This window comes from Anoplopoma fimbria, chromosome 18, assembly GCF_027596085.1.
Source record: "Anoplopoma fimbria isolate UVic2021 breed Golden Eagle Sablefish chromosome 18, Afim_UVic_2022, whole genome shotgun sequence".
In the NCBI taxonomy this organism is placed as follows: Eukaryota; Metazoa; Chordata; class Actinopteri; order Perciformes; family Anoplopomatidae; genus Anoplopoma; species Anoplopoma fimbria.
Window position 1 is genome coordinate 14,341,217 of NC_072466.1, and position 24,700 is coordinate 14,365,916.

The 24,700-nt window shown below is 41.7% G+C and overlaps 1 protein-coding gene across 1 annotated transcript in view; it reads right to left on the minus strand.

Moving 5' to 3' along the window:
* susd6 (sushi domain containing 6) overlaps positions 1 to 24,700 on the minus strand; it is a 31,139-nt gene continuing 6,439 nt past the window's right edge. Inside the window, exons 3-7 of the mRNA XM_054617960.1 lie at positions 5,469 to 5,663; positions 4,708 to 4,902; positions 4,429 to 4,567; positions 3,054 to 3,523; positions 1 to 2,430 (exon numbers count right to left, since the gene is read on the minus strand). Of these exons, the coding sequence (XP_054473935.1) occupies positions 2,405 to 2,430; positions 3,054 to 3,523; positions 4,429 to 4,567; positions 4,708 to 4,902; positions 5,469 to 5,663 (1,025 nt within the window). The 3' untranslated portion in view covers positions 1 to 2,404. The remainder of the gene's footprint in view (positions 2,431 to 3,053; positions 3,524 to 4,428; positions 4,568 to 4,707; positions 4,903 to 5,468; positions 5,664 to 24,700) is intronic.

Consider the following 24,700-nt stretch of genomic DNA (forward strand, 5'->3'; position numbering starts at 1 on the left):
TTCCACATTCAAAAGAAAGCTTTAATTAGAAAGTTATATACACACACTGTAAAATTAAATTAAACTTTATACAAATATTAAATTACTATCTTCACACCCACTGCCATGTACAGAGGAAAAAAAAATCAAAGCCGAGAGCATTTGAAACCAAGAATCAAGATGTGTACTTTTTTAACCTGTAGTTTTCAGGGACGCGACACCGTACAACAGTGCTTCTGAATGCAAAGTTAATTTCAGTTTTTTCTTCTTTTCAATCCCATAATATTGTGATGCCTTGTAGCAAAGGAGAAGCAAAAGAATAGTGAAATATAGGTGCTTATAGGTTTATAATCATCAGTAGCTGTAAAAAGCCAGGGGAGGAAAGAGAAGAATGGACATTCTTTCAGTCGTGTCCACAACAAGTAAACTGATAAATACACAAAGACAGTTTTATGCATAGAATAGAAAAGAACAGAGTAAGGCCATTGGGAAAACCAAATCCATTGCAATATTGTAAAGCAACCAACGAGGAGGCTTAAGATTATACAAAAAAAAAAAGAAAAGAAAATGTACAAGTCTAAGGCAACATTCTGTTTGCATTATTAATGTAGCCGTTGACGATGACCGACAGCCGCAAACGCCAAATAAAACCAGAATTAAAATTCAAAAGTTGTTCTGTTTTTGTTTTTTTCTGAAGCTTGAAAAAGTAATTCTCGGGATCCTTCGGAGTCATGCTGTTTCCAGGGTTACCAGCTCATCCACCAAAGCTTTTCTACTGGCGATGAAAACAGAGGTTGATTTCAGACAACATACGATGATTCTCTCATAAATCTGCACTTGGCTTTAGGAGGGTGAGTGTGTTTGTGTGGGGTGGGGGGGGCTGCTTTATAACCAAACTTTAGCATTTCACTGCAACCAGTTGCAGTTGTGTCAATAATGCACTACAGTGGAGAGTCTTCGGTTCAGTGTGAAAGTGGGCGAGAGCCAGATCCTCTGAGGGGATTTGTGTTTTCCAGCCATTCAGCAGAAAATGATAAATATTCTAGCTTGAGCGTGGATGAATAATACACACATTGTGTAGTGGACTCGTTGCCTGAAGTGACTCTGGTTTGTTCATGTGACTTATTCAATGCTGGGAGGGATATTTTCCTCTGGTGAAAGACGGGTACATTGTGAAGCCAAGTCTCTGATCTGAATAAAAGCATATCAGGAAATGGCTGTTTTGAGTCCTACCATATGAGGACATGTCCTCTCCTGCTAGGCTGCAACACACACACACGCACACACACACACACACACACACACACACACACACACACACACACACACACACTCCCACTCACAAACACAAAGATTCAGCATCTCAAAGCAAACTGAGCCACACACCAATAAATACAGGGAGGAAAACTAGACACAAACAACCCTAAAGTTTAGTCATGTGCCCAATCACCACATTGAAAGACGACCCTGTCCTCAGCTTTCAGACAAAAATGTGAAATGATGTCTCCTCCTCCTTATACAAGTAAGATGTACAGCACAGTCCTGGATCCAAAACACCATTCAATCCCACTCATGCGACAGAAGGAGCACCTTCCAGATAGTGGGTGCAGCTGGCAACAGAAAAGAAAGCAGAGGGTCTTTTTATAGTTGTGATATGGTACTTCGTGAAAACGCTGCACCCTGCTTTTAGCTCTTATGAAGTGGTTCTCAATTCCACTAATCCATATGCTAGACGCCGCCCTGATACTCAGAGAGCCAGAGAGAGATAGAGAGCCAGAAGAGGCTTCATGCTTCATTCAGAGTGCCACCGTGCTGTGACAGCATAACTCAAAACAACATGCAGCATTCACAAAGCGGGCTGCAAAAAAACCCAGCCGTCACTCACAACTTTTCAAGTACATCGGGAAGACGAATCTGAGCGCCGCAGCGTACATCACGTTTTTTTAATTTATTTTTTTATCTGCAGTAATCCCAGACAGAGTCGACGCGTCTCGATTGCTATAACCTTTTCCGATGAAGCCTCCGTGAGCTTTGTTTTTATAGAGAACTACACCTGGGAGGAGGTGAGCGTATGGTTCAAACATAGCCTAAAGTACACAACCTTGACTCAGTATGTATGTTGTACATAAAGATTTGATCTACAGGTTTTGAGCTGGCACCACTTTATTTATCTGGATTATCTTTGTCTTTTGATCCAGTCGCTGGGTCCAGTGGTGCTCCATCTTTGCGAGTATTGGTTGTTGGCTTTGCTCTGCATGGGTAGTAATGGCGGAAGAGATTGCATGGGGAAATAGTTCTAGTCTTTTCCTCAGCTGGTTGCTGAGGGGAATCGGGGGAAGTTAACAGCCTCAGTCAGTCCTGGTCAGCAGCGAGAGATAGAGAAATCAGGCCTCCGCCGCTGATGCTGATGGCAGGCTGGGAGGCTTCATGCTTCCTTTAGCAGGGGAATATCTGCAGGGGAACAGAACATACATATCAGAATAGAGACGTGGCTCTAGAGTCAGCTGTTGACCCGACACACAGTCATGTCACCCATTACATCGCCAAAATCAATTCTGCGTAACAAGATTTCATATTTAGGTTATCGACGTCATCGCCTCGTCACTGCTTTATTATTAATTATAAGCTTAATCTAATAGAGTGAGTGTAAGCTTTTAATTAAACCGTCTGTTGAGTTTTTACTGAATGTCCTGAGCAATACCCGAGTCTATAAAATAAATAACATTGAAAATGGACTGACATTTCAATTAAAAAGTATTGATTATGTCAACCAATGAAACTACTCTTGACATGTTCCTTCACTAGCTCTTTGCAAATGAGTTAAAAGTTGCGTGTGAAGGACTTCGGCGTGTCTTCTTATTGGAGCTAAATGATTAAATCTGCAGACGTGTGTCCACTGCATATTTTATATGTCGACCATTTATTTAACCTTTTTGTAAATTATTTTGAATTTTTCACTGTTCTGTTTAGAACATACCATGGTTATAATTATCTTTAAGGATCACAACCAAAATGGTGTTCGTTGGGGCTCTTTTTTTATAAGGCAAATGTGGGAAATAACTGTTTTCTCTTACCATCAGAAAAGTCATCTGCAGAGGCGACAGAGAGCAGACTGTGCTGGTCGCTACTCTCAGAGTCTCTGCGGAGAGGTAGGGGGCCTGCACATGCACCCCCAGGGTGCTCTCTGGCCCATGATGATGAAGAGGAGGAGGAAGAGGGTGCCTGATGAACCAGCACCGTCTCTGCATGACGGCGGGAGGAGAAGGATGATGAGGACGTGGATGGGAGACAGAAGTCTAAGTCTCTGTTGGGGCGTGTTCTGCCGGCGCCTTGGCCTCCCGTGGCTCCCTGAGGAAGACCCTCAGAGAGCACGATCGGGACTCGAGTCTCTGGAGGAGCCGGAGGAGGAGGCGGAGAAGGAGAGTCCCCAGAAGCACTGCAGGGTCCTCCGCTTCCATACACAGCCTCTTCGTAGGAGGGCAGGGCCACCTGGACGCCCTCAACCATGATGGAGCTGGACTGGCCCGAGACTCCCTGCTCCCTCCTGATGGTCGGAGAGAGACGGAGAAAGAGTGAGACGGACAGAAGGACGAGTGTGAACAAGGTGGATCACGATAGCGTTGACTGTACAATCCCTTTATAGCAGGCTGCAGTAAGCTCTCAGGCCCACAACACAATCGACCAGAGTGCCAATAGATCAAATCGTTGTGGCCTTTTTTTTACCACAGAGGCATTTATCTACTTTGTACTCTTACTTTTATTTCTCAAGTATTTAAGAAATGCCAACTTGTAAAACTAGTTGTCAGGTCTTATGTGGACAACTTTGTTAACGTAATTAGTTTCAACCAAAACTGAACAGTAGGTGTGTTCACAGAAGGAATGTAAATGTAAATCTGCTGTATCACTGTCACAAACTGGGAGGTGGTTTTACCGCACCAGATGTATAAAAGGGCAGTGTTCCTCATGAGCAAATACATATAAAGCTGGCAACAAACAGGTTGTAAAAAAAAAAAAAAATAAAAAAATCACCATGTTCACCCTCTTCAGTTAAGCAAATGGGAAAGTATTAAACACACAAAGCAAAGGGTTGATGCTCAGGGTCAAATGGGGCAATCAATTTGTGACAAAAAACATGGGGGAATTTGGTCTCAAACAAGATGATAAGATAAGATAAGATAATCCTTTATTGGTCCCACAGTGGGGAAATTGACAGGACAGAACTGATAAGCCAAAGCAACTGGAATAATGAAATGTAGGAGTTTTTACTCGTAAACAGGAGCACCAACAACTGCTGGCAAGTGACCAAATGGGTCGGCACTGTTCTCTCTGGTGAACAGTTATTATACCAAGTGATTATCAATTCATTTAAGAATTCTAATAAAACTTTGAGGCAAATGAAGATATGGTAACGTTTGGTATACATTTGTGGTGAGAACACAGTAATGTTACCTGTTGTGATGGAAGGATTTTAGTTTTGGCTGTACAAGAACAAACAGCACCACTAACAGCAGGATGAGTGCCACAGAACTGGCTGTGGACGCCACAATGGACAGAGCAGGAATACCCAGCGGAGAGCTTGGCTCCTTGTCTGGCGAACACAAAAAAAAGAACAGAGAAGAAGTGAAAATGTGGTTCACAATTTGCATTTCCTGCATGAAGCTGTGTGTTTGTGTGTGTGTGCACAAAGATATTATACATTATAGGTAACAGTTAGCTGAGGTGACAGACCTTGTGTGAGTCGGCAGCTAATCTGCATGGGACTGTCCCACTCGCCGTTCTGGCAGGTGAGGAACTTGTAGTCTCCCTTTAGAGCGTATCCCTCGTCACAGAAGTACTCGATGACCGTCTTCTGGCTGAGGCGGTGGCAGGGAGACGGGTGACAGCGGTAGCCCCCGTTTTCCGGCTCAGTGGGTGGCGAACACACTGAGAAGAGAGAGAGAGGCAGTAGAGATTTTAATAACGTGGCTGTTGTTGTGTACTTAAAATGTGCCTGCCGTTATTTCTACCTGTGGTCAGGTTTTGATTTCTGCGGTTTAAAAGCTCATATTGGGTGAAATTTCCCAGGGTTCCCTGCTGGATCTCAAGGTCAATCCTCACTTTTGGTGTAATGACACTATGTGACATTAAACTGATGGGAAATTTCAGTTTTCATGCAGGATGTGTGTTAAGCACACATGCAAAACCTCAGACATTAATAAAGGTGTCTTTTGAGGAAGTGAGAATTTTTTTTTTGAAAGTTCATTATTCAATGTACCATGAAATGTTTTGGTAGCAAAAAAAAAAAAAAAAATCAATGCAAATGAATTATTCCACTTATAATAAAGGTTTTCTATAGACAGACAAATTAGGCCTGCATGTGAGCATATTTAGCAAAAAATTACCATTTAAAAAGTTGCAATACAGACCATACACTGCTTTATATTTTATAAAAAACAAAATGATGTTCTTGTGAGCTTTGTTTCATGTATGTATTTTTGAGAATTGCTTACCGCTGCTTCTGATACAGCGTGGAGGTTGATGGGACCAGGCTCCGGAGCTGGTACAAACAATGGTGGTGGTTCCATCTGCGGTGTAGCCAGGCTCGCAGCCATAAGTCAGCAGGGTGCCCGGGGGAAAAGAGCCGCGGTTAGCTTCCGTCTGGTTCAGCAGGTCTCCGTGCTGCACGCCGGGGGGCCGCGCACAACCTAAATAGGACACAGAAACAAGTGAGGAGAATAAGAATTAGTCGGCTGATAGAAGACCTGTAGATTTTTGAACAGACGAAAGCAAGACAAGAAGCTCTGGCTCTAGGCTGGACTTATGATCGTCTACCAGCTTGAGGCAAGCAGACAAATTGGGATCCTGAACCATATAGTAATTATGTGAAGTAACAAGGTAATTATGAAAGCATGGAAGTAAACTAAGAAGCGTTAAACACTGCCTGTAGACAGGATATTAAACTATTTATGCAGGGATTTAAATGTATTACAGGCCTGCTGGGGGAACAAGGACAGTTTGTCTCAGATGTGGCCAAGACGAATAATTCACCAACATTAAGTCAAATAATCAGAGCATTTACTTTATTTAATTTATTTAATGTAGCTCGCTATGACAGGCTCCATCACAGTCTAAAAAGACAACTTTGATGATTTCAGTATCATAAAAAAAAAAGTGGTGCTGTTCTCGCATTATGATGACATAAACTGTCTGCTGGTCTCTCAGCTGCCACCGGGTCAAACAACTTTTCACAGGGAAACTCTGTCAAGTGGACAGGTTGAGCTGATAATTAAAACTTAGAGGTATTGTTACTTGAAACTAGGCTGCATTTTACACAGGCAAGAGAGAAGCAGCATATCACGTTAGGTGGAGACAGCCATGCTTTGCAGTACAGAGAAGTTCCCACATCGGATTGAAATGTCACAAGGAGCTACATATAGATCCAATTTCTCTCCATTATCTCCCGCTCATTAAAGTGTCTTCATCCCAGGCAAGCACTGGGACTATTTGTCCAGCGGTTGGGACAAAATCTTCAGCGTGACTCATTTACTTGGCTCTAATGACAGACTTGAGGCTCTAAGCCAGCCAATAAAGACAGGATGAGGCAGAGGACCTAAAGATAATTGTGCTTTGATCCACCTTCCCACGCTCCATCTATGATGTTGCAGTGTCACGCCAGCTTCTTGTGTCTGAGTGTGTGTTTCTTCTTAGTACGAGAGTAAATTATATGAATGTGTGCTGCACTCCCACAGCTCCAAACACTCTCCACACACACTGACGTTAATATACACACACATTGGACGCTGCAATCTGGCGAGAGCAGAACATCTAAATCCAGCAGGTCTGACATAACATTGTAACACCTGTGTAAACTGAGGCACGCCAGCTTTACTTTACTTTACTTTGAGTATTACTGATCTTAAAGAATGGTGAACAGACATGCCGATTTTATTACAACTGATCTGGATCATCTGTGAAGCGGTTATGCAAGACTTTGGGCTTGGCTTCAGTGGAAATGTTTCCAATAATCAGACTGCGGTTACATTTGCCTTTTCAATGCGACTTTTTGAGATCGGATGCGCCAGATTGGAACTCAGCTGTGTCGGCATTTGTCACCTCTTGACACCTCAATGCAAACAGCATATATGATAGTGATCGGATAGATGTTGTGCTCAAAAAAGGTCTGTAAATCAGCGGCTAAACATATTAAGATTCTTATAGATTCTTGGTCTTTCTCTTCCTCCCTGCTGTATTAAAAGACTTGTTTTATTGAAGAAAAGCTGATAAAACGGTGATAAACACATTTTTCTATAAATTAAAGTCCTCCGCCATTTTGTTATTTACAAGCTTTTATTTTGAAGCAGCAAAATCAGGGACTGCTGGGATTTAATCAGCAGTAATTTAACAAGACTCAGCTGTGCTCCAGCCCCAGTTTCCTCCCGTCTTCCCTTTGCTCCCTCTAGGGAAAGGGAACTCCCGTGAAGGGAGGAGTTGATGGAGCCCTATGTTTGATAAATTGTCCGGATTGTGCTCATTTGCTGTCCCTACCTCATTGAGGTCCGAACTCAATGCGAGCAAAGCCACCTCGGCATGTGGTCTGGCTAATCGGATCTCAATGCGAGAAAGAACCGATCTTGGAGCATACGGTCTTGACCGCTAATGCGTCCTGGCATGATCAGATGACTATATTCGCACTGAAAAGAAAAGTGTAACCAAGGTCTAAGTTTGAACACTTAAAAAACACATGAGCCATTACATCTTCAGTAATACAATAAGTCCTTCATAGTAGGATTTATCAGTACATCTTATCTGGTTTATCAAATCCATGCACAGTAATTTCTCTAAGTAACAAGGCCCAGACATAAGTACATTAAAACATCCCCACAATAAAGAACATTAATAACACCATCAACACTAATGACCACATGGCTCATTATTTAATCCTTGGTCTGAGTATTTATAAAAATCACATTAGCCATGGTCTATTGCAGGGCCTTATCGCTTGCTTGACATAAATAAACACACCAACATCGCAAACAGCCACTTTGTCTCGCCTCTGTGTGTGTTTAGAGATTCAAAGAGAGACTATTTCCACAGCAGTGGCTCTAACATCCTCTAATCTCCGGGAAGAAACGTCGCTCTAAACTGACAGCACAAGATTAAAAGCAAACACTCAAATGTGCGAGCGCCTACTCACCCTCAAACACAGACACACTCGACACCAACAAAGACACTCCTAGGACTAAGTTTTGTGACCCCAAAGGGTGTGTTATTGAATTCAGCTGGGGAAGATATGCCAATACTGCGTACTACAGGTATACTATAAAACTAATAGTTATGTTACAACTACTACTGAAGATCTTTCTCTATCACAAGATACTTTGTTATAGGGCTACCACCAATTATTAGTTCTTATTATACCTTCTTGATTAATCCTGTCATTGTTTGATTTATAAAAGTAGTGAAAAATGATCATTACCCAGCAGTCAAAATACTTTAATTAACTATCATGAAAGAGAATAGTCACATTTAAGAAGCTGGGACAAGAGAGTTGTTCTCTTTTAAATAACTTAAACATAAAAACATTTCTTTAAAAAGCTGATACATGTTTTGTTGCTCGACTAAATTAATGAATCGACTAATCATTTCAGCTCAAGCTAGCTGTAACATGATTACAAGATAGAATAAAGAACGTATAGCCTTTGTCATTGAAACAAATTTTTGGATTAAATCATAAACCGTGTAAAGCAAAATATTACAATTTGCAGTTCAATGATTTAGCTGCGAGATGTAAAGTGCCTCAACTGTATTGATAGATTACAGCCACATCAAACAATCCGGTTTCATGACTCAAACACAAGCTGTAGGTTCATTAACGATATTAGTAATATGATAAAACATACGCATGGTTTTTTGTGTTAAAGCAGCATTAATCTTCCTCACTCAAAACACATTCATGCTCGTGCAGAAACACTATCCGCACACCCACATTTCAGGATGTAATTTGATACTGTGACCTGAGCAGTTGTTCACAGAGCTGCTTGAGGGCGACTAAAGGCTCTCCGAGGAGGAGATGGTGTTAATGGAGGTGGTAAAGGTGATAAATTGATGACCCGAGGAGGAGAGGCAGCAGGGGACAAAGACGGCTTAGGGGGCAGTTTAGGACAATGGCTGCGGGCCAACAACCACTGTTGTGATCTTTTGTGGTGCGCAGGAGGCAGTCAATACAACTGCAGAAGACAGATGAGCGTTAACAGCATTCATTAACTGACTTTGAATTGCTTTCCTATCTGCATGATTGAGTCCCCAATAAAGGAATGTGCATAAGTACTTATATTCATTTTCATATAAACAGCTATTGAGTAGTGTTTTTAAATACCAAATATCATGCATGTGTTTACAATATTAGGCCTTTAAAACAAAGGCTTCTTCAACACAGAAGTCAGACCAGACTAGCAGTGTATGATAAAAAGTAATATTGTGGGGTTGAAGAGCCTAGAGACTGCGCTCAGGGTGGAAGAACATACAACATAATTTAACTTAAAGAGAGTTTTACATTAGTTGCAGAAATAGTAAATGGGACAGGCCAGTTTTTTTTTTAGCTTCAAGCAAATCCCTATTGTTTGTATTGTTGTTAAATCTATAAGGAATTGCGTTGCGTTGCCGTTAAGAAATAGTTACAGTGAGGCTTAACCCGCTCAAGGGTTAATTCTTACAGAGACATCGGGTCGCAGATGTCACTGAACTCAGGTCAGTCTAAATGAACCATTAAGCCAGTAAAGTGTCTATTTTGAATCTATTTGTCCTTTCATGAAACAAACTAGGCTCTCATCTGATGCCAGGAAAGCCTTGTGCTGCCTGTATGAATCAGCCAGTTCCACCGTCAGAGTTTTCCAAATGCAATTTGGATCTACTGCACTTACACAAGTACCAGTGGTTAGATAGCATTAAGAAATACCACTACAAGCCTTTACCTGCCTTAAAACACACACAGCCCGGTACTTAATTACAGTATGTGGAAGAACACAGTGTACCAGTATGATTTTTCCCAATATCTGAAATGTTTCCTCCCATATTGGACAATGCAACTTAAAGGTTTTAATCATACTGTATCTTTAACTTTACTGCTTTTAAACCAGTATAACCATGTTGCCAATTGGACTGTAATAACTATAACACTTAAAATAAAAATCCATCTCATCATCCATCTCACATTAAGCCAAATATTGGCAGCAGTAATAATAACAACACTAGCTGACATTAGCTGATAGATAATTACATTAATACATCAGTGCGTCACTAGGTTATGTTACTATACTGGTCCTGAAGTGTATCATTAGTCAAGTACTCAATGCTTTGTTCAACAGAAAAGTATTTAACAACAATTTTTCTAGTCAATTATTAGTTTGAGTAATTTTCCAAACAGAAATGCCAAACATGTACTCATTCCAGCTTCTCAAATGTGAAAATGTCTGCTTTTCTTTGTCATACATGTAAGGGAACTGAATATCTTTGGGTTTTAGACTGTTGGTTGGACAAAACATAACATTGAAAACATCATTAGTTGCCGTCCTAGACTGCATTTGGCATTTTAGTAGCAACTAACAACACGCAGGCCAAATATAGACTAGATAAGCATAACTGAACACACAGACTTCCTTTGCATACTACATCCCCTGAGAATAGAACAACTCAGTCTTATGTCATCTTAACAAAAGGAAATGAAGACAAAATATGGAAAGATAAAGACATGTAAAAAGTGTTTCTTAAACTTTGAGCAGAGAAGAATTTCCACTTAAAATCACATACCCATGGGATTATACTTGTCAAAAGAAGTCAGAGGTGTCTCGCTTAGAGCAGGAATATGAGATGTATTAAACATAAAAAATGACACTACCCTTCCAAATTAGCAGGAAAGAGAAAGGTGAGGTTTCTAAGTAGCGAGGGGAAGAAATCGAGAATTAAAAAGAGAGAGAAAAATACTGATAGGACAAGGTAGTCATCATCAGATATAAAAGGCAGAAAGAGAGGGGGGAGGGGAGAAAGGAAGAGAGTGCAGAAAAGAAACGTCAGCGTTGGCCTCTTATCATTACAAGGAAAAGAGAGACATGTCGTGGCAGGTCGACCAATACTTCTGTGAATGAGGGAGAGGCTCTGTACGACAACAATGAGAAGAGGAGGCAGCCATCAGATTCAGAACATACCACACTGTGGGTTGGGCTAAACGGAGAGACTCTGTTACAGGAAAGAATGAATGCTTGTTCAGTATCCAGAGACGGTGGAGTGGCTAAGATTCATAACCTTACTGTCACTCCTTTTTCCGTCGCCCTCTCAGCCCAGATTGAATATTGGCTTTGAAAAACACACAGAGGAAGAAAAAAAACCAACTGATTAAAGCACTAAGCAATGCCAGAGTGGATTTCAGCACGCCATGTTTTGTGCTTATGAGGAAGGGAATGAGTCACAGTTAAACACAAGCTGTTCTCCCACCGGTCTGATGTTAAGAGTTTGCTGGAGGGAACAGGTTTTCGAGAAATGTAGAAAACAATAATGATCAATAAACACGAAGTCACAAGTGCCTTACGAAAGCTAGAGAGAAAGGCGGGGCAAAAATGACAGAAATGCAAAGTAGATTAGTGTTTAAAGAACGTGTCAGAGATCATCCCATGTTTGTTTTCAATATCCACCGAAGACTCGAACAGTGTTTAGGATTTGTCAATTGCCATACGGACTTAAATAAAGTGGACATATAAAAAAGGTCAAACTATTAGAAATCTCCTGAGCACACAACTGTAAGCTGATCAAAGAGCTTAATTGCTTAAAGGTTGGGAAGACACTTGTGTAGTGTGGGAGGACTGGGCCAGGACGGAGCGCCCATGAGGCGGATCGCTAATCCCAACATCCAGCGCCTTGAGGCTGTGCCGGAGGAGCCTCAGGCTATGGGGGGGCATTAAAATCCCATGCCTTGCACCGAAGTGCCTGCCTGGCTGTGAATATCTCCCTTTCCCCCATCTGTTACCAACGGCCCTCGCCCGCTAAGAGCTGCAAGGGGGGTGGATTGAGGAAAACACGGGTGGGGGTGGGTGGGGGGAGAGTCAAGGCTTTTAGCCCTCTTTGCTCAGGCAAATTAAAATTGTAATTATCCTCTATTACAAGCTGGGAGCGCTCTTAAGCAGATCAGATACTGATGACTTCTGCAGCCAGCTGTTTTGCTGCTCTATAGAACAATAGGCCATAAAAGAGGGTGTGTTTTCCAGTGTGTAGTGTGGAGAATCTGTGTGTACATGTATGTGTGTGAATGTACGCTAAAGGGGGAGTTGTGTGTTGGATTAAAGCTAAAGACCGAGAGGATGATGATGCTCTCTTCGGCCTGGCAAATATGTTTTTGTCCCTGTGTTGGCCCCTCGCCAAGTCCGCTGTTGTTTTTGATGATGTTGCTGTCATTTTTGGGCTGAGGGGGGTTTTTGTTTTTCGCCACGTTCCTCTGTCTCTCCTGCTAATCCGTGGGATTTTTAGCCAAGCTGTTGTTATTAGAGTGCAGTACATCGCAGCACGGCCCACAGAGGGGTTGGGTTTGTAAGAATAGGAGGGGGGTCACAACTCACTTCTGCCATCAGTGGATAGTAGTTGCTCAAAAGCCCTTTTTTTTTTTTTTTTTTTTTTTTTTTTTTAAGGTTATTTTTTGCCTTTATTGGACAGTTGACAGTGTAGTTGAGGACACGAAACGGGGAGATGAGGCGAGTGGGGAATGGCATGCAACAAAGGAAGTACAGTAGAAAAAAACTGAAATGATTCACTGGTAGAAGGCTGGTTTAATATAATAGTTTCAGATTTATGATATCAAACTGAATATATTTGGGGTTTGGACTTTTGGACGGACAAAACAAGACATTTGAAGACATCATCATGGGCTCTAGAAATTGTAATGGACCTATTATTTAACATCTGCCGACATTTTATCATCAAGTTAATAATTGGTATAAATGGGCTGGACAAAATAACAGAAACAACTGTCAGTGTAGCGCAATACAGTTCAACAGCACCACAAACTGCAGCCTTCACCATTATCATTCAGTTGAAATGGCAATTATGGAGGCCGGGTTTACTTCAGGACGGTAGGATTAGACTGCATTAGTTTTAGCTAGTTGGACCGAATAATCAGGAAACTGAGTTTATGAGTGACACAGGCATTAAAAACATGTTTCAAACCCAATCCTAGTGCTGATGGATACTTCCACTAATGATAAAATTACTTTTGGGATCAAGCGTTTAATCAAACAATTTCCAAAACCCAAAGACATCCAATTTACAGTAAAATGGTACAAAGAGGGAAGCAGAACATCTGCACATTTATTTCATGAATTGATTAATATTTTTCAATGCGTTTACTGACTTATCTTCTCAGCTCAAACATTTTTAGAATTAGTAAGTTAGGTTGTTTGTAAGGTGGTGCAAATGACACATCTGGGTTGACGTGGTCTCCAATGTCCTAAACTTCAAAGTGACTAAACTATGTAGTCCGATAGAAGATATAACATTTGATAGTTTCAATTTTGAAATCTTCAGGTGTCACAAGTTAATCTGGCTTCAGTTCCACTGTTAGTGAAACTACAAACGATTAAGCAAGTGATAGCGCAACTGTAAAATGTGCTACAGTATGGTATAAGAGCAAGCTTCCTGCACTCACTTTCGTACTTTCATACATATACGAACATCACAGATGCGCTTTCAGCAAGAGACGCTTCCCACAGTATGAAGTGACACAACTCACTTCACGCCGACCTGGGTGGGTGACACGGGGCCGTAACATAGGACACTTGGGTGAGCGATACTAGCAGTGTCATATTCTACAGTGAGCGAGCGAGACGTCATCATCCTGTAACACTGACAAACGCACCAGCACTCCGACTTTCTGCTTTCATATTCTGTCCTCTCGCACAACAGCTTGTAACAGACTCAAGTAGAAAACGGAAACAGATTTTGTTGAAGAAGGGCAAAGGTCATGGGAAAGAAAATGTTAAAAAAAAATAAAAAAAAACAGCTAATAAAAAGGTGGACTTGCATTACTGTAGGGCAGAAAAAAATAAAAAAGTAAACCAAAGCTGAAACCTCAAAGCATGAAACCCCCCTTTTTTTCTCAAAAAAGTGCTGTTGTTCCATCTCCAGGGCCTCTGGGAGCAGGTGGAGGGACCTTACTGAGGAGGATGGGGGAGGAGTAGGAGGAGGATGCAGAACCAGGAGACAGTGTGAGGGAGTTGGCTGGCACATTTATACAAAAGCCTGAGTACACACAGATACAGACAGTTTACCCACAATGCTTAGTGTAGGTTGAAAGTGTCCCAAGCAGCCCTTTTAAAACAGCAGGATTGTGTTGCTCACTGAAATCCTATCTGTGTTAATGTGTGTGTGAGTAGTTAGGGGTTAGCCAGAGCAGTGGGCACTCATTTTATCACCACACACTCCTAAAAAAGTCAACCTATGTCCTTTTTTTTTTTTTTTCACTGGTTCCAAAGCCCACAACGTCATTTCTTCAGTAAACCTGAGGTTCGCCAGAAAACATGAGTCAAACAGCTGTGGGCTTCCAAAAAATAAAAGAATTTCCACAGAACTCAGCCATCCGCCCGTCTCTTCCTGCTGCTGCAACACACAGAAACAAACACACCACACACACATTGCATACACCCAGGGTGAAGGAAGTCTCTAAACAGACAGAAACATCCTCACTCTCCCCACCCATTCCTCCCTCCGCTGTTGCAATGCATTTAGAAAGCCACGTGTGCTGCCATTACACCCTATTGTCCCCGCTCGCCGAGGGACGGGGCACAGTAACAGATTTAAGCAGCGTGCCTCCGAATAGGACAACAGAAAACTTTGCATTTGAAGGGTTAAATATGCATGAGAGGCCATGGTGGGCAGGGGAGGGGGGTTATCACCATTGTGTGACCCTCTTTAACTAACTTACCCACACAACACACACACACACACACACACACACACACACACACACAACACACACACACACACACACACACACACACACACACACACACACACACACACACACACACACACACACACACACACACACACACACACACACACACACACACTGCCCCCGAGTAACAGATGGGTGGATGTTAGCAAAGGTGAACCAGTGAGCTCCCCCCTTCTCTCCTCGATCAGCCTCGCTGCTGAGGACAGCTGGGAGGCAGACATTCCTTCTTCTCAGCTTTCAGGGGAAAACAAAAGAGTGTGTGGGACCCCTCCTACAAGCACGTGCATGTGTTCAGACACACACACGCACACACCACTACACTAAAAAACTGTCAATGCAACTGTGGGATGATCATATTTCAGCAGCCTGGACGAGCCAGCCAACCAGCAGATGTATGAGAGCTGAGCCTGGGACATTTGTTGAAGGTGAAAGTCGGGGAGATAATCCCAACCCTGCTTACCAGCGCTGGCACGCTGATATGCTTGTAGTACCAGTGAGGGGAGGGCAGTTTCAGTCTGTTGAGAGTTGTTATAGTATGGATATTTTTTTTAAAAACTGCAGTAAAACCAGGCTTAGTCTGCAGCTGGTGTTTCTTTTCTGGCTAATCGTCTCGCTACCTGCATGCTACGGTTTGTGTTGTGCGCAGGTTCACTGCAATAGCACAGCACATGCTGTCCTACAGGCAACACAGCGGTGGGAGGAGAGCAACTTTAAATGGAGCAGTCATATTGCAGAGAGCAGGAACATTTATAACAGGATTAAGGACACATGATTGTGGTGATTTATGCCTGTAAGAGACAAAGAGGCAGGGAAAAAAATAAGTGAAAACTGAGACGTTGTCCTACGCTTTGCGTTACATCTCCCATGAATTAACAATGCAGTGCCTGTTGCAGCTCTCATCATCCTAATACAGTCCAACTGAACTTTAATAGGGCAACTGCTCAGGTCACCGAGAGGGTGAACAAATGGCAGCAAGTGGAATAACCTCATTAACGCATGCAGTCTGCTCCACTGGGAGAAGTGGTGTGCCATTTGTTGTTAACAGTGGGTTCTTACACGCCAACATGCTGTGTGATTAGTAGAAAGTAAAGGCTACTGCAGATTTCTGTTGCCTCAGAATACACTAGAGAGTACTGACAACTGAAACAGCAACCAATCTCCTTATCATTACGGGAAGCTGATCAAAGGACGTACTTGCCAACAGTACGTGCAGATACCTCAAGTGTGCCAACGCTGTTGCTCAAGTTGCCCTGGAGACAATCTAGGCATTTATGATAGATTATATTGGCTATATACCTTTTTCTCTGGCTACAGCAACTGCTGCTGCTAATGAACTTCAATGTGAACATATGAACAGCACAAAACAGCAGCCAGCTATTTAAGTACACACAGCAGCGATAATTACCAAGCTTGTCAGATGCTAAATATTAAAAAGGAAATGGATCCGTACATACCCATGTACAAGTATCACTACGTTAGTTCTACTGAAAACAGTAGAAATGCTAGGGTTAGCAACAGCTTCTACCTGTACGTGGCAGAGACAAAACATTCTCTCAAATAATATCAAGCTCCTGGGAAACTATATAAACCTCAAGTATAAACAAAGCAAGCCACATCAAGTCAAATGGACAAAGCTTCAAGTTTAGTCAACTCAACCGAAACCTACATTTTTTTAACAATAAAATAAGCAAAAAAAATTCTGGTAGACAAATAAAAAGAAATACTAGATGACGAGAATTTCATCGTCAGTAGGAATCCCTGTGAGAGATTTGCCAATGAACTACAGCTTATCAATGGGGAACATATAAAGCATTGTTTATGTCGCCGGCTAGACTTCCAATACAGCGAACAGTTTGTCGTTGCAAACGCAGATATAAAACTCCATCATCATCATCATCCAAAGCCTTGGCGGATGGAAGGCCTGCTTGCCAGCATAAGAGAGCATGCTAACATCACATACACTCCTCAGTAACTTGTAACTGTATGAGTGTGAAAGGAAGCACAGCCCAATACACAGACAATATAGTTGTTCACTAACACATTCTGAAAAACGCGTCACAAGCTATGTGCAATGTAAATTCCAGATAATCTAATCGGTGACTCAAGCCCACATACGGTTGAAAACAATGGCTTCATCTGCTATATATAAACACAAGCTGTTAAAGAAAATGTGCTGAAAGGATTAGCATTTTAACTTCAAACTTATGAAATACGTTTTTTTTTTTTTTTCAATTGTTTCAGTTAAATATCAATTAAAAACAAAATATTTGCAGATTGCAGCTTTGCAAATGCTAAAGCCTTCCCCATTTCTCATTGTAAACTTATTATTTTGGCTCTTGTTCAGACTAAGAACTCTGATAGCTTGTGATGTCCAGTTATTATTTTTAAATTGAATATACATTCAAAAGCGTATCTGTTTAAATCTACAGATCTAAACAAATAGATATGCAAATAAATATAGGTAAGGCATACATGCACGCTTCTGATGAATCCTGACACAATTATCTAAATGGACTCCAGTGTAGCCTATACATAGACCTTGGCCATTTGGCTGCTGCTTGTTACAGAGAGCCGTTTACAGATGATGTAATAAGGACAGAGGGCATTAGAGTGGAGCTAAGCCAACTGGCCACTAAACTTCTCAACGCCGCATCTAATGGACTGGTTTCAGATTGAGAGATGGGACTAGACAGAACAAAACAGGAACTACTTTGAGGTGGACAGGAAATACTGAATTTAATGTGGACATCTTGGAATGTATCATGTATGTATGTATCCTGTTGTCAGGTAGAAACAGTAGAAACTGAATTCTGACAGTGTCAAAAGGGTGGTGCAGAAACTTGAGATGCCACGTCCGGCCTGCGATTCAGCAAATATGCACAGCACTGAAGTGTCTTTAATTAAGCCATTTAATCCATTACAGCTTCGTCTGCTTTTTTTTTCTTCTGCCAATTGCCTTCCCCGCTTTAGAAATCATAAAGTGATGTTCATTTGTGGTGATTATCTTCCTGAACAAAGCATGTAAGGATCATAAACTTGCTGGTATTTCTGCAAAAAAACTAAATCAAAAAGGGAAAAATCTCATCGGCTTTTTTTGTCGACACATCCGCCCATAACAACAAGAAACACGGATGCAGCAGGATCGCACACGTAAAGTCCGGCCCTTTCACTTTTGCTCAAAATCAGCAAGTCTGTCAGATCAAGTGGTTTACTTTATTTTGCAGCCTGAGACTGACTTTGTTTAAGTAGCCTACATGTTCTTTACATGCTATTTAGCAAGTACACTAGTGGAAGTTTTGACGGGCGCTTCTGACTAAGCTAGGGTTAGAAGCTCAAAGCTGAGTCAACAGATTAAGGGCTTGTGCGTGTTTCAGTACAGTATTGCCACATTTCCAATATTCCATTACAGTTGGGTCATGTTGAGGCATGTCCAAAAGTTCTACTCTGTACTTCAATGTTCATTCCCAGCAGAGGAGAGCTCTGCTAATCGGTGACATGCCGCTCCAAACATGACAGTTGCTGCCCTTGACTTAGCTGTTGTGCTAAACTAATGGTCATGCAGGCAGCTAAAAGGAAAGCACAGTAAGGAGCTAAAAGTACTTCAGAAGTTGCTTTCTATCCTGAGAATTTCTGAGGGCTGGGTCAGCTTTCGTTTTTTTACATTTTCCCAGAGATAGTAAGGGGAAGTAATAAAAGCCACAGAAAACTGGTTGGATGAATAAATCTCAAGCCTTCAACTGGTCATCGACATATCACCAATTGCCCTTCCGTACTGTTTAGTAGTATTGAAAACTATTCATGCTGTACCTGCATCACGACATAGTTGCTCACAGTCTGACACTGTGGGTGCCTCTATGGTTGTGCAGCATGTGTGTAGGATGCTTGTTGCCTTATGTGTAAGCTGATGAACTTGTTTGAACAGGATGCTGCTATTGAATAACGGTGTCACGAAAAAAACAAATCAGCCTACACTGTTTCAGTGGGCCTGAAAAACACACATGAAGGAGGAAGGGGGGGGGAAACAAGACAAACAACAAAAATAGGATACAGAAAAAAGAGATTAACATGAATATGTCTTTGACAGGATTTTAAGATGACAGCTTGTCAATGCAAATACAAAACTCAAAAAATAAAAGTTCAAAGATGGTCAAAAACAGAATGAAAGAACGAAGAAAAAAACCAAACAGAAAGAGAGAATAAAAGACCGTATGAAAGAACAGAAGCCACCGCAACAGAAGACAGGAGAGGCTGGGGGATATATTTAGCAGCTCATTAGTCAGAGATGTCCTCTACTCAGCAGGCTGGTCCCTCAGATGAGGCCTTTGGAAATCATTATGACTGCCTGCTGCTTCAGACAACCACACACATTTCACTGAAAAACAATTTACAAACTGCCCCTCTTCTCCCCAGCCTTAATGTGGCTGCAAAATAATCCTCAAGTTCTGCAGGGAGGCCCAAAAACAAAGCTTTAAACAACGCCAAATAGGATGGTGTGTTTTTTTTATTATACCCGCAAAGTTTTTATCTTTATACACTGCATCAGCATGACAGATAAGCAGGACAAGTGTGGTTATGAATGCCCCATATATCTGAACTTGTATGTTATCAGATTCAACCGTTGGTCTGCCTGATGTTGCCAGTGCCAACACTTCCTACTTCGACATTCATTAACCTTTACAATACAGCACCTGTCACCAGAGGAGAAATAACAAGAATGTGGTCAGCACACTGCACACACAACTAACCCAACCAAAAATATCTGAATCTGACATGCAACACAGACACCCCAAACACAAAAAATGTAATGAAATGACAGTAAAAAAAAAAAGAAGGAAATTCACATAATAAGCATAGTTTTAGCAGGTGAATTGGCAGCGCTGTGAATCTAGTAGCACTAATCCCGGCCATCTGGGATCTTCACTAAGTCATCGAACTGCCTGGTCAACTTCAAAAGTAAATGAAATGGTCCTGGGTCGCCTGTCCACACCACAGTATCTCTTAAGAAGAGTCTGGTGAGGCGTTTAAAGTTTCCCTTTTGGGGCCTGATTGGGTGGGTGAGCCGTTAAATGACAAAGGGTGATAGCAGAGAGTGATGGCTCAAGTGATAAACACACAGGTAATGAAAGGCTGATGGATTCGACCAGACTGCTGCTAATGGGCTCCGGTCTCACCTGGCTAATGGCTGGAGCCTTTAAGAGAGAGAGAGAGAGAGAGAGAGAGAGAGAGAGAGAGAGAGAGAGAGAGAGAGAGAGTGAGATAGAAGAACAGAGACATCATCGAAAAAGGGGCTGTGCACTGTCAATATCCTCACATACACACACAAACACAAAGTGAGTTAGCAGACCTAATTGCAGACTGGTGATCTAGTAGAGCTGCAGCTTGCTGTGGTTTGGCCTGTGGCATCCAACACCCCCCTAAAAGCCCTCTTTGTTCTCACATTTCAGAAAGGAGCTAGCAGCCAGCGACGAACTGCTTTACTGCTGGCTGCCTGCAAACGGCCTCGCTAACAGGACTTCAGGGGACTATTCTGAACAGTTAATTGCACAGGACCTATTGTTTCCCTCCCTCGGGCCGCAGTGTTTGTACACACAGTCTATCTAGCAAAACTTTGTGCGAGGGCTGCAATTCAACAGTGCGCAGGCCGACACACACCATTTTGTTTGGCTACAGAAAGCAACAAGTTTCAAAGACTACAGCTGTTTGAAGACGCCTGAAGTAGGGCAAGGCTCATTCAGATATTTTCCTCTGTGGTCAGAGCAATGACGCTACGCTAGCCACTGGAGTCTACTCTGTTATTAAAAAGAAAAAAAGGGAGTTGCTGAGTCTTTTTCCTTGAGCTCGGCTTTCAAGAAAACACCACTCATGTCCTTGGGTTGGTCCTTAACTGTGATGCAAGACCTGCCAAAACAAAAAGGAATCTGTCTACACAAAAGGTCCCCCCCCCATCAGGTGGAGAAAAGTGCATTCAACTCGAGCCAAGAATGGACAAACAATCGATTGTCAAAAACAAACACAAATCCCAGAGGAAAGAAGAAGGGTAGCTCTCTGCTCCTTCCCTTGCTTCCCCCCCCCTCCTCTGCTCTTGACTTTACCCTATGACTCCCCTTTTCTTCCAGGCTGGGGGAAAAGCCATTTCCCGTTCTCACACATGGACGTACATAAACGTCCCCGCCACACGGAGCACACAGCAGGCTTGTTTGTGGGAGTCTTCTGGTCCTCGCTGGCACTTTCCTGTAACAGCTTTAACTCAACTTCAGAGGACAATGGGTTTTCAGACGGCATCGTTTATCTGTTTAAGTGGACCCACAAGGACGGCCCGAGTCTTTCTGCCTCCTGACATATAACCCTGTTAGAGGCAGAAAACACGGCATGTGATCTGTGTGAATAGACCCTTTGGCTCTCAAGAGTTCCCCTTCTTTATAACTCTGTCAGTTCTGACTCACTGTCTAGGTCCGCTTCCCCCTGAAACAAACCACAAAGGCTCACTGTAAGGAATTGACACCATATTAGGAACTGAGCTCCATGGAGCCAACATTAGTGGGATGTCAGATACACACACAGAAAAGACAAGAAACCAGAAATGTTTGCACTGTGCCCTGAAAAATCCTCCAGACTGATCCCATTTATCTTTCGCGTACATAAATCCCATAGTGTCGCTTTGTTGCTGTGTTTGTTGGCTGGCACCCTGCTTGATAGCAGAGGATGTTTTGCTCTGTTGCTACTTTTGGAGAAAAATGTCCTAGACAATTAAGCATATGTAATCATACATAGTAATCACAAGCACATACTTGAGTCAGCCATCTACATTAGCTAAGCAGCTACTCCGCTGGTAATCTTGTTTACAATGAACAGCTGAACAACAGATAAAAAAGACATGGCTTTGACTGTGATTGGTTCTAAAAATACATTGGCTCCAAAGGGCTTTGTGACCTCTCGGGCACTAAGGATATCAACAGGTATAAGAAATTGTTGTCCCGGAGAACATGAGGCAACCAATGCATAAGCTCAAAGCTTTTCCTTTCATTGTTAAAGAAACCAAAATTGGGAGCAAAGAGTCCCTCGACCGTTGCTGTCTATCATCCTGTCTTTCCATCTTATTTATCATCACTTAAAAAGGTCAAATACCTAAAAGACCGAAAAATAGAAGTATGTTGCCGCTCTGCGCCGTCTGTGGTGTTTAGAGCTTTGCTCTAGTATGCAAATGTTGCACAGTATATATTCTAAGTATCCATTTCTATTCATACAGCACGCTGCTATTCGAATGAGTTTGGAATAAGCCTGTCAGCAGTGATGCAATTTCATATTCATGAAAATTTCCAGAGCAATCTCCATCCCTGGAATACGTCTAGGGATCACCTATGTGAATTATGAATGCCGAGCAGGAGAGAGAGGGAGGCCGCTGAAAAGAAGGACTAATAACATGATGACTTTAAAGCTTCATGGTAATATTTCTAATTATAGATTTTATTTCATACTTCCATGTTGTAAATGCTGCAATTCCTTTCTTGGTTGTTTTACTATTACAATTACATTTTATGTATTCATACTTCCCATTTATAATGTTTATATATTCATGAAAGTGTCCTTTTTTCTTGTGTTCAGAGAAATATTCTCTTTTTCTGTGACTCTTAATCTTCCATTCCTTAATACAAGTAGCTTCTGATGTGTGATTAAATATTTAAGTTCATACTACAGCGCCTGAAGTGAAAATTCCTTCATCAGATATCTGAAATGATGTACTCAATTATCATTAAGGTTTTAAGGTTTTAATTAAAGACATGCTTTTCATATATTTAAATATATTCATTTGATACAGGAGAACAAATGTCAAGCGCTTTACTTTTGAACTGTGAGTCAGACCGAACGCTGCACTATAAGGAAGTAATAATGCAACAAATATACTTCTATGACAACACCCAAAGCTAACCTTTGTATTGTTGAAAGCTCACGCAGAGCACCGGCTATAATTTTCCATTACGTGCTTAAAAACTGGGTCATTATCAACACAAAATAGTACAGGTATCGACAAGGAAACAAAATAAAATATTTAACAATTAGAAGGTTCATTTAAATGGGTGTGTTGTCCTGTCAGATCCATTCAAGCATTTCATGAGATAGTGGGTCTTGGCATTTAAACATGTCAGTGGAAATAGTCCTAGTGATGGAGTCTAGAGAACTTCTAGTCCTCTTTCCATCAGTTGACAGGCACAGATGCATCATGGGTATTGAAAATAATTTCTAAACAAACCATTTGCACCTCTGTAATGCACCAACAGTCATGAACGTGGTTGACACAGGGTCTGTCTTTTGACACTGAGTCAAATGTTTTTGGGGTACAACCTATTACTATATGTCATATGCATAACATCCACAAGTAACCAGAGTATGTGGAGCACTCATGGAAATATACACACACACACATACATGTACACACATGTACACACACAAATACAGTACACGGAGCACGTGGGCTGGTGTATGCGTATGAGTGTGTTGGATGCAGAACGTGAACGTGATACCAGTCCCTCTGGGCTCCACATGAATCATGTGTATTACATAAGAGTTTGAGAGAGAGAGAGAGAGAGAGAGAGAGAGAGAGAGAGAGAGAGAGAGAGAGAGAGAGAGAGAGAGAGAGAGAGAGAGAGAGAGAGAGGGATGCACTTGGGATCAGCAGTGCCCTCCCCCTGCCCATCCGACCATCTCTCACATACCTCTAATCCTTCTGTTGCCGTTTCTAACACAAATTCCTTAATTTAAAGGCATCAAAGAAAGTTCATCAATTAACGCTTTAAAAACATCCCGGAGCCTCAAACCACCCCTCGCACTCATTTACTTATTCACACATACACAGTCTGCCACCTCTCTGTGGTAAGGACATCTGGCACATTTCACAAGCTGTCTATGTGAGAGGAGTGTGTGTGTGTGTGTGTGTGTGTGTGTGTGTGTGTGTGTGTGGCATGTCTGTGTGTGTGTGTTTGTGTGGGGGGAGGGGGAGTGGAACATTGGATGGCTGAAGTGAAAGGAAAGCTGGCACAAGTGAAGAGGTTCAACGAGTACATGCCATTAACATTGTATTCCTTAAGAAATAAAAAAGGACACTAAATACCTGTGTTAACTAGGATTACTTGTACTTCCAAGTGTGAACCAAGTTTATCCCCCCAACAAACAAATCAAATTGAAAACCTGATACCTCAAATTCAAAGATAATAATCTAAGATGACCTGTGGATTAATTTACACAGTTTAACGTCAACCATCACAGTATGAAATAAAGTTCTACTGACGATCGTTATCCACCAAAATGCAGAATAATATGCGAATACTACATCGGCATTTGTGCTTTCTAGTTGCAGGTCTCTGATAATGTTACATTGTAAACAACCAATCCGCATTTAATTTGACAGGAGGAGAGCTGGTTACCGTGGCAGCCCCGCTAATAGCCAACAAAATAGAGGTCCTGCTCAGTTATATTATGATGCGTTCAGGCTCTGTTCAGTATAAATGAGAATTGGGCGAAGGTAAATGATAACGTTAACATGATGTGTTAAACATATAATCTTGTAAAATGTAGTGTTGGTGAGAGTTGAATAAAAATTGAATAAAAATACAATCTTTTATTTCCCGACCATTTCATTAGTGCGTTTTTATGAAGGTAAGAACACTATATATGACTATAACAATGTTAAAGGATAACATTAAGAATTTTCGATTGTTTACACTGACTTCAGAGCTGTTGAAATCTGTATCTGCC